Source organism: Dendronephthya gigantea, unplaced genomic scaffold (assembly GCF_004324835.1).
Source record: "Dendronephthya gigantea isolate DGI-Jeju-01 unplaced genomic scaffold, DenGig_1.0 000002F, whole genome shotgun sequence".
NCBI lineage: Eukaryota > Metazoa > Cnidaria > Anthozoa > Malacalcyonacea > Nephtheidae > Dendronephthya > Dendronephthya gigantea.
The window spans coordinates 2,192,208-2,203,050 of NW_021163012.1; the positions used below are offsets into that span (position 1 = coordinate 2,192,208).

Below are 10,843 nucleotides of genomic sequence, written 5' to 3' on the forward strand. Positions count from 1 at the left end.
TTGTGAATCTTAATGGCAAAGCTAACTCTTAAGAAATGTAAACAGTAGCTGAGTGACTCTCGTGACCTGTCAAACGAGAAAAATTCTGAGCGGGGTGAATTGTAGTTGGAAGATTTCTATCGGTGAATGATACTTTCTTATTTTCATTCGCAGGGTTTATATTGCCAGATATCCACGGAAGGGTAGACACAGCGATAACAGGGGAAGACAATGGAAGCGAGCAGCAATAATGCAAGGACACAGGTGAAGAGTACTGCAAAACAGACGAAAACTGATAGCAAGAAAGAAGATGACAAGGCTTTGAAGAAGAAGAAATATGAAAGCGAAGATGATGAAGAGGACGATGATGATGATGATGTATGGGTATATCATAATGTGGCTCTTAATGGTTCCTCATACAGAGCTAGCCTGATATGCTTTGCATAGATTTATCATAAGCTCAAACGTATTTCCTGGCTCGCTTGCTGTAAGCATTGTAGACATAAACAAAAGCAATATAAAAGTATTCAATTTCTTAATAGGATGACGAGAGTGAAGAGGATGATGAAGATGATGACGATGATGATGATGAAGAGAGTGAAGAAGACACAAAGGCAAAATCCTCAAATGTGAAAGATAACAAAACCAACACGGCCACAAAACCTGATGGAAACAAAGCTCAGGATTCTAGTAATAGTAAAACCACTGAAGGTACCGCAAAAAGCACAGAGGTCGCAAAGGCAAAACCCTCGAATGTGAAAGATAACGAAACTAATGTCGCTAAAAAACCTGATGGAAACAAAGTGCAAGAATCCACAAATAATAGTAAGAATACCAAAGGTACCATAATCGAGGATAGCGATGATGACGATGATGATAGTGAAGATGATAGTGAAGAGGATGATAGTGAAGAGGATGATGATAGTGAAGAGGACACCAAGGCAAAATCCTCGAATGAAAAAGATAACAAAACCCTCACAGCTACGAAACCTGATGGAGACAAAACTCATGATTCTAGTGATAGTAAGATCACCAAAGGTACCACAAAAGACATCCAGGACAATAAGACAAAATCGACGGATGTGAAAGATGTCAAAACGAATGTGGCAAAAAAACCTGACCAGAGCAAAGCTCAGGATTCGGGTCCTAGTAAGAATACCAAAGACACTACAAAAGAATTGGAGGAAAGTGATGATGAAGATGATAGTGAAGAGGATGATAGTGAAGAGGATGATAGTGAAGATGATGATGAAAGTGAGGAGGACACTAAGGCAAAGTCCTCGAATGTTAAAGATAGCAAACCAGATCAGGCAAAAATCCACCCAACAGGCAAAAAACCTGATGGGAACAAAGCTCAAGATTCTACTAATAATAAGACTACCACAAAAGACAAGGAGGATAGCGATGACGATGATGACGATGATGATGATGATGACGATGATGATGATGATGACGATGATGATGACAGTGGTAAAGAGAAAGGAAAAACCAAAGAGAGCCTGCAAAAGAAAAAGAAGGCGGATAGTGATGATGACGATGATGATGATGATGACGATGACGATGATGATGACGAAGATGATGATGAAAGCCAAACAGAGAAGAGCAAAGTCAAAAATAAAGCGAAAAAGAAAGACGAAGATAGTGATGAAGAGGATGAAGAGACAGAAGATGAAGAGACGGAAAAAGAAGACGAAAGCAATGAAAAAAAGGTAACAGATAATGCATCAAAACTCTTGGACAACAAGCGTGTACTTAGAATACATGCGGTTTAAGCTACAACGCACAATGTCCGTACAAGATTTTTCACATTGCATTTGCACCATATCAACAATTCAAATCTTCTCTTTCTTTTTCTTCAGGAGGAAGGCTTGGAAAACGTAAATGAAGATGACGATGATGATGCTGATGATGAGAGCGATGATGAATCAGTGAGCAGTATTGGAAGTTATAATGATGATTCTCGAAAAGGAAGCGATGACGAAAGTCTGGGCTCTTCACAGCAACCAATGTTAAGACTCAGCGCGATGTCACATATCTCAGGTATCCGCGTTTCATCGGCAAATTTGTTTACATTTTTCAGCCTAAGCCAATCAGAATGCCAGCATTTTTAATACTTCATGTAAAGTAGAATAGACTGGAAAAAGCGGGGTATTCAAGCAAATATTTTGTCCAAAGGATTGTGTTTATAACTGGAGCTTAGACTAATACACCAATAAAATAAGCGCCATCCAGCTTAACCGAGATACTAGAGCTTTAAACAAGCGAAGCTCTTATGAGATCAGTGTTTGCCTGAGTAATGAATCATTATATACTACCATGATAGGCATGTCAGACGTAATACCGAGGAAAGCCACTCCAGTGTCAGAACCTGAGAAGGGAGAGGAGACCGTGAAGGAAGAGAGTGAGAAAGAAGACGACAAAAATGACGGGATAAACGAAGAAGACGCTGAAAAAGAGCAAGAAAATGAGGAGGAAATAAAAGAGGATGAAGAGGTTAGAAATCTTGTTGATATTTATATATTGATATTAAAAAACGAATGACTATACAATAGACCTTATCCATAATGACGTGCCGGGTAATTTTGATGTTTGTATTTTGTGACTTAGTGACTACTAAAACCAGAATTCCCTGCAAGCGTCACGGCTTGATACATCATTATGCACAAGGTCTATTGGGAGGCCAGGAATTAGTCGATTTACTCGGTGTATATATTCTTATAATTTATCTCAAATCTAGCATGTGGAAGAAGATAAAGGAGAAGAAGAAAAAGAGGAAGAAGAAAAAGAGGAAGAAGAAGTGGCTGAAAGTGATCATTCGTTTTCTCCAGTTGACGTCAGCCTTTCGGAATTTGACGACAAGGACAGCGATGTTTTCAAAGAAAGAACCACGACGGAGAGAGAGCTGAGTACAAGGCAGGCCGAGTCCTTTAGCGACCGCGCGGAAAGCAGCTTCTCTCACGTGTCCGTCAAAAACAAGATGATGCTACTGCGGGACGCGTACGAGAATGATGAAGGCGCACTCACCAGCGAACCCGTATTCAAGAAAACGCAAAATGCTAAATCGCGCGATAAAATGCGGCAAAACAAGCACCGGATTTGGTATGAAATACCAGAGAGCACGGACGAGGAGGGCGGCAAGAAACGGGAAAAACCGCGCAAGAAAACGTTAGAAAAACGACGCACGGAGATACGCGCACGTTCCCGTAGAAAACGAACGAGCGCTGGCGTAGCACGTGACGGCAAAACGGGCAATAAGGAATCGCACGCGAAGAGCGGCACGCGAACACGGAAGAAGAAACCGACACGTAAACGCGTGCGCGCTCAAGCAACGAGCGTTCTGCTCGTAGAACGAAGGGAGGAAACGTATGAACAGTGTAACAGCAGCGGGGAGAGCATACGACCGCTTGAGAGTTCCCTGAGTTTGCGAATCGTTGAGGAAAGGTACGAGGCTTTGGAGGACGATTTCTCTGATTCAAGGTCCTCCGTCGATCCGGGCAGCGGAAGCTCTGGGGAGAGCGGGCACGTGAGAAGGAGGAGAACTCCAGATCTCGTGAGCGAGGAGGAGGTAAAGCCCAAGAAACGGCGGAAGGGTAAGGGTGTTTCTAAGGATAATGCGAAGGGGAATACTAAACCCAAAGGGGTACAGAAGAAGACGGAAGTGGATAAAGAAATAGAGAAAGCTACGAAAGAAGTGAGTACAATAGTTAGGATTTTGTCGACATATATTCTTCAATCTGGGAAAAACTATTTGGACAGTTGACCTCACAATCGCTATGATTGCTGAAAATACGCGGTTTCATAGTCTTAAATCACACCCCTTCGACCTTCTCCCTCCACACAATGATAATGGTGCTGACCTTTGGCACAATTAAGACATGTATTAATATATCAATACTAAGACAAAGGAGTGGAAGCTCTGTAAACACACGCCAGATTTGTTGACAACTTGTGCTGTCTACATCTATAAATCCGGAATTGTTGCGAATTGTCGCATTGTACTGTGGAAATTATTGATTTATTTATTGATTGCTTGAATTGGTGCGGTTGTTTCGTGAAAGAAGAAAGAAGATAATAGTGGATAGAATAGACGTCTAATCGTTGACAAAAATTATTATTTTCAGGTTGAGACCGCAGTTCCTAAACCTAAAAAGAAAAAGAAGAAAAAGCAAGAGGATAAAAAGGGAGAAGACGTAAACGAAGAGGATAATGAAGTACACAAGCTGACAAAAGAGGGCACTCAACTAGTAGTGGTACCCTATAAAGAACCCAGCGAGGGGCAAGATGAGACCCAGTTGGAAAAAAATGGTGAGAACGAAAACGAACCTCCAAGTGGAAGTGAAGAAGAGGCCCGCGAAATAAATAATAGGAAAGACAGCGTTATATCACGAAGCAGCTTAAGTCAGCCATCCCGTCATCCATCATCAAAGTGGGCATATCGAACAATAAATTTGCATCCGGGTTCTGAGAGTGAGGCTTCAGAAAAACCGACCCCGAGGAAGCGAGCCAGTATCCAGTTAAAAAACACACCTCATAAAAAGAAGACGAAAGAACTGCCGGTCGTACGAGGCATTCCGAGGGTGATACGACGAGTAAATACGGAGACAATGTTGATGGCTGGTAAGTGCTGTAGTAGGTTTCTATAAATGACTTACATGTAACTCTACAATGACTTCATATTTTACAATAATTTGTCGTGGTCTGTGCCTGAACTATCAGAGAAAGATATCTCAAACTTGGCAGTTAATGTAGGTAGTGTTTTACAATGATTTGTCGTAGTTTATGTCTTAACTATCAGAGAAAGCTATCTCAAACGTGGTGGATCAGTGTAGGTAGTATTTTACAATAATTTGTCACGGTTTATGTCTGAACTATCAGAGAAAGACATCTCAAACGTGGTGGATCAGTGTAGGTAGTTTTTTACAATGAGCTGTCGTGGTTAATGTAGGTAGTATTTTACAATAATTTGTCGTTGTTTTTGTCTGAACTATCAGAGAAAGATATCTCAAACGTTGTGGATCAGTGTAGGTAATATTCTACAATGAGCTGTCGTGGTTTGTGTCCGAACTACCTGAGAAAGATATCTCAAAAGTGGTGATCCATTGTAGGTAGTATTCTAGATGGAACAGCCACAGCGTTTGTTCATTCCACCGCATCATTTCCTCACGTTACACGCGGCATCCGCGCTCCGCATTTCTGTCATTCCTCCTTTCGCTACTAGTCACTAGTCTCCTTCGCGCAGCACGACATCAATTACGCGGTAACCATAGCAACGCATAGCAACAATGCAGGTGACACGTGACGTATAAAATCAACAGATGTCAAACAAGACCTCTAGTGTAATGGACGGTTTGAAGTTATCTTCTGAAAAACGATCAAAATTACTGCCTAAAACCGTAGTAAATGTGCTCTAGACGTCTATGCGATGAGCTTAGCGGTTCGAACGCATCAGCGACCTGAAAAATTCGACGTCGACAGGGCGCAGTTTGAGGAAATAATCGCGCCGAGAGACGAGCGCGTAGTGATATCAAAACAGAGAGAAATGGAGAAAGGATCGGGCTCTGAATCGCATTCAAACAAGGAAAACAAGAAATCGCCACGAAAGGACACGAAGGATTATTACTCGTCCGAAGAGGAGAGTTACGATGATGATTTTGAAAGCGATGCGGGTGAAAGTCCTAGAAAAACCGTGGCCAAGAATACGGCCCGTAAGAGCCCCAGCCCCAAGCGAAATTCCGTCCGAACTCCGGACACGTTACGTACGAAATCGCCGACTTTTGTATCGACTCGTTCAAGCAGAAAAGGCAAAACGAAAAAGCGATTTAAGCCGTATATCTCCCCTCGCAGTCCAAGTCCAGGTATCTTAGTTACTCGTTGTTCAAACAAAAACAATGAAACCACTTCAAGGTGGATAGGAAGGATATTTAGCATCAGAGTCCTACTGTGTTGTAAGCTCGCAGCTCGCTATAGGCTTTCCTTTTATGCGCTAATCTCTCTTCTTAATACCTTGTACTAAAGTCTTCGGATTTGTGTTCATTGTACCGTTTTAATTATAGTTGGATTAGGTGTTGGATGATTTTGGCATGTTTGTTACACTTGTTGGTGTTTTGAGACTGCTAATTATTGCAATGTTTGCCATATATATGTTGTGTGCATCTTGAATTGTGCGCTATCTTAATGTACAGGAAAAATCAAAACGACAATCTTGATTTCATAAAAGATGAGCCTTATGAGATGGTCCTCTAGGAAGAAACTTGGAGCTATCTAGTATAAAATAAATTAGTTTAGCTTAGGTTTCCTCCTGAAGGATCAATATTCTATCCTTACTGGATGCTTACTTAATGCTGGACCTCTAGGAAGAACAGTTTACAACCGATAGAGCAATCCAGTATAAATAAAGTTAGTTTAGTTTAGGTTTCATCCTGTAGTAACACTGGATCAATAAGAGATGATCCTTACTGGGCCTCTAGGAAGAACAGTTTAGAACTGATAGAGCTATCCAGTATAAATAAAGTTAGTTTAGTTTAGGTTTCCTCCTGTAGTAACACTGGATGAATAAGAAATTGTTACTGGACCTCTGGACCTTTTCCAAACATCGGCTCTCACTGTTCATCTTGAGGTCCAGTAAGGATTATCTTTTCATTCATTGTTACTACAGGATGAAACTGTTTCCAAGCCAGTTATGTACCTTTTTAAAGATATTTTACCAATGATATTCAAAAGACTTGACAAAGATATTTCATATTTTTAGCCACTTCCAGACTACCAGAGAAAAATTGGGCAAAGCTCAAAAATCGTTCGGCAGAGCCCAAGAATCGCACAAGACTAGATCACACAGTTGTGGACCGGGTGCTTTCGGCAAACCGTAACAAGGTTACGAAGCTGGAGAGCAGGCTGAGCCAACTTATCAAAGAACTAACTAAGGAAAAGGAAGAAAACAAGACCCTCAGACTCATACAACATAGGCAAGAAAAGAAACTGGACAAGGTTATCGGTGAGGAAGCTGAGCTGCCGCAACTCCTTGTAAAGCATTCGTCAGAAGTGAAGAGCTTGCGGGAACGAATACGAAGGTTACAGGACAGCTCCCATGACAAGGACGAGAAGCTCAACGAACAGGATAGAACTATACTGAAGTTGAAGGATAAGTGTAAATATTACAGGGATTTGTGTGAGAAAGAGGAACTCACAGAGAAAGCAGAATTGGAAAAGAAAATTTCAAAAGCAGAAGAGAATTTAAAGAAAAGAGATGAGGAGATCTCGGTTAGTTCTCGCTGTCAAAACTGCACTTCATTTGCAACCAATTTATGGTAGCATTTAGTGTAATTTTGAATGATTTAGCCAGCCTATCTGTTTGTTTTGTTTTTGAAGGAAACATGTATATCCTATTGTTCCCACATTCAAGTCCAATTTTCTCTGTTTCGAATGTAATCTTTGAGTACTTTAACAAGAGTATTATGACATTAGCAATGGATTATATACCTAGTTGCCAGTATACACTTATAAACTTTGATTATATAGTTATTCCCAAGAAGTTTATTGAGTGGCATAGCTAGCCTGCCAATTTAGTTCTGCCATGCTGATATTTGCTGTTCATTGACTGTGAAAACAGTAAATTTAACTGTGAACTTGAAATTTACACAGCATGGCTAAATCTTCTGGCTGGCTAGCATATTCGCTGAGTTTGGTACTAGACAAAGAATTTCTTTGTCTTCAAATATTCCCATTCAAGCAAATATAACCTTTATTATGAGACAAAGAGAATTTATCCTAAAGTTGTTTTTGAACATATGTTATCCAGTAATCAGTGTGAAATCAGTTAATTCAACTACCTTATGTTATTAATTTTGCAAACTTTAAAACTTTACCTTGTGCTAGACTCTCAACAAACACTCCACTTTGTAGAAATTGCAGAGAATGTTGAACCTGAAGGAAAAGACACATTCGAGGAATTTGAAAGAGCAAAAAGAGAAACTACGAGAGACCCAGAATAAGCTACGCATGGTAGAAGAAAACTGTAATAATCTTCAAGGAAAACTCAGGGTTGGTCTTGTTTATAAACTATTGTGATTATCCCGAAACATCCTGCTATACCACGAGATAAAAACAACACGAAATTAAGACCTTTCATTTCAGTTGAAAACGGGCAAAGCCAACGGACAATCGGTGTCAGTATATTTATAAAGATTGCTATATTTTCTGAAGCACGATACCTACACTAAATTTCCATATATTTTCTATTAAATTTGTCCTAAAATCTAGCGTAACAAAGGCACGTTGCACGTCAAAAATGATGAAATTTCGGCCGAGCCAATACCCACCTTTATTAACGCCTGGATATTTAAGTTGTTTTTACCCACGTTTATTCTTGAAATATTTCTTGCATCCAACGCTTTTAGGTCGATTTAAGCCTTGTTTATCGCTTTGAGATGTCCAAAGAAGTTGGCTTTGTTTGTTCTTATCGTAAAATACCCGATTTATTGGTTGCAAATTGTCCTTTTAAAAAATTTAAATCCCCAATCATTGTTCAAATTGTTACTATAGAGACAACATGGCGCATGCCCTGGGCCCAGAGCCAAACATCGCCTACCAGAGCTACCAAAATAACCAAATTACTTCTTTTCAAAACCCAGCCAGTTTATTGTCTATTTCATAACGAAATTTTCTCACGTTCTGTGTGAAAATTGTTCATAAGAGTTCAACTTTTGTTGTTTTTTCGCAGGTGCGTGAAAAACAATTGGATTACACGAACATTTACCAACGACAAATCGTGTTGAAAGAGAAGACAATTTCACCAGACTCGCCACCCAAAATGGCCGCTCTGCCTGCGCCGAAGCGCGGCGCGAAAAATAACACGAACGCTGCTAAAACGAACGGAAATAAAGCGAAAAACAAAAGCGGATTCTTATCTAAGGATAAAGAAGACGAATCAAAGAAAAAAAACTCTGTTTTCCTTACCGCACAAAGTGATAAGGAAAGTGGATCGGATTGGGACATTGATAAAAAGAAAGGAAATAAAGAAGTGTTGTCCATTACAGACGGGAAGAATATTTCGGGTAGTAATGGAGCTACGGTTAATGGCTACGGTGGAGGACACGATGATGATTTAGATAGTAGCGAGCGGCGTAGAAGGGAGGAATTTGAGAGGAATCTTCGGGCAGAAGATGAGAGGTTGAGAAAAGAGAAGGAGGACGCGGATAGGATGATGAACGAGATCAAGGAAAAAGAGGAACGAGAGAGGATGGAGAGAGAAGCAAAATGGAGAGAGGACTCCGCGAAGAAGGCCAGGGAAGCCGAAGAGAAGCGACTGGCGTCCGCTAAGAGGAGGGAGGACGAAAGGCGAAGAAACGAGGAGAGAATCGCCGAAGAAAGAAAACAGGAAGAACTGAGAGAGAAAGAAAAGAAGGCTGCTCAAAATAGTTTTATTGAAGACGAAGAAGCTCGTAGGAAGAAAGACGCTCTGCTTGCCAGGTTTGTAATTAGAAATTTGCTGTTTACAAATCTATCAGCTGTTTGCCCGTTTCCAAGGTTTGGCTACACTGGTTAACTGTTTTGTTTTGTTTTTATTTGATGTCATAGGTTAAAGGCAATCGACAGCGACAAAGGATCGGACGAAGATCCCCTGAACTTCGGAAGTAATCGGTTCCCGAACGACCATACTTCGAAACTTCCCGCATCCAAGAGTTTCCAGGCGAGAAAAGCTGATCAAAATCTGCACAATGGTTTACCATCTGCCCCCAGAGGAAATCAAATCTTCTCGCCCCCCAAAGAAACCCGTGTCCCCTCGCCGGTCGAGAGCGATCCCGATAGCGTGATCGGCGTACCTCGGCATAAACCTGTTTTACTTGGCCGAGGTGGTTTGACCAAGAAGAAGGATAACCAGCTTGACTGGTTGAACGACGACAAGAAACCGGCTACAAACAAAGCCAGGACGAAGCCGCCGGATGATGGCTTCAACTTTGGGGAGTATTCGCCGAGTGTGAACGACAGTAAGAAAAAGTCGGACGGAGATATTTTCGACACCGGTTTCGGCAGAAGAGGTGGGCAAGGACGACGACGCGAAGCGGGCTCGGGGGATAATGTATTTAACTTCGGTGAGAGACAGGGGAGTGGGGGAAACGAGAAACCCCAATCAAATTCCCTCGGGTTTTTATCGGATGATTTTGGCAACAAGAGAACCGGTGAACAATCTTCGCAGTCGTTGTTACCTCGGCGACGGGCCGCGCAGGAAAGGGGTGGACCCGCAGCCGTCTCGAGCGCATTTGATGATAATCTAGACGATATTGAAGAATTTACCTTGTAATTTTAATATTGTACAGTTATAATGCGTCTTATGCCGTCGCTTGCACCAAGTGTTACCCACTCATTGCAGATGGAATCTGCGTTCATTGAAAACTTCTTACAGGAAGACGCCTTCAAAAGGTTTCAACTGCCTGGACTAACGGTGGTGCGATTAATGAAAACACTTAATGCAAACGGCGGAAAATGGCGTTTGTTGAGAGTATATATAACCCCTTAACTTATCTCAATTTGTACGATAGGATATTATTATATTTGTATACTTATATTGTCGTTTTGTTGTCGAGTTAATGAACGTGCATATTTACTACGATAGTCCTGTGAATATGTTGGAAATTTTTGTCTCGTTGCTGGTATTTTTCCACCCGTAATTCATCCACAGTTTTATAAAAGATTTGCTAAGAATTAAACAGTGATTAACACTAACCTGAGTTTGGCTACAAATTCTGTAAAACTTGGAGATTCAGGCCAATGCAAAATTCCATCGATGATCACGGAAACTCTGAGAGGGAAAACTGGTCACCAAGAGTCTGCTATAGAAATGATTTGGTAAAACACATCAGAAATGACT

General features: G+C 41.1%; 1 protein-coding gene across 1 annotated transcript; it reads left to right on the plus strand.

The window, feature by feature from the left end:
• The first annotated feature begins 210 nt into the window (after positions 1-210).
• On the plus strand, positions 211-10,614 carry LOC114533294 (trichohyalin-like). Its single transcript, XM_028554807.1, has 10 exons — positions 211-363; positions 522-1,688; positions 1,839-2,019; positions 2,303-2,472; positions 2,717-3,670; positions 4,101-4,596; positions 6,728-7,236; positions 7,879-8,016; positions 8,696-9,444; positions 9,553-10,614. The coding sequence occupies exons 1-10, from the start codon at positions 211-213 to the stop codon at positions 10,274-10,276; spliced, it is 5,241 nt and encodes a 1,746-aa protein (XP_028410608.1). The 3' UTR covers positions 10,277-10,614.
• The last annotated feature ends 229 nt before the right edge of the window (positions 10,615-10,843 follow it).

Excerpts from the sequence above, each read along its gene's own strand:
- LOC114533294 (XM_028554807.1), top strand. The coding sequence starts at position 211 with ATGGAAGCGAGCAGCAATAATGCAAGGACACAGGTGAAGAGTACTGCA. Across the intron at positions 4,597-6,727 it reads GGAGACAATGTTGATGGCTG|CCACTTCCAGACTACCAGAG; the intron begins GTAAGTGCTGTA and ends TCATATTTTTAG. Across the intron at positions 8,017-8,695 it reads ATCTTCAAGGAAAACTCAGG|GTGCGTGAAAAACAATTGGA; the intron begins GTTGGTCTTGTT and ends GTTTTTTCGCAG.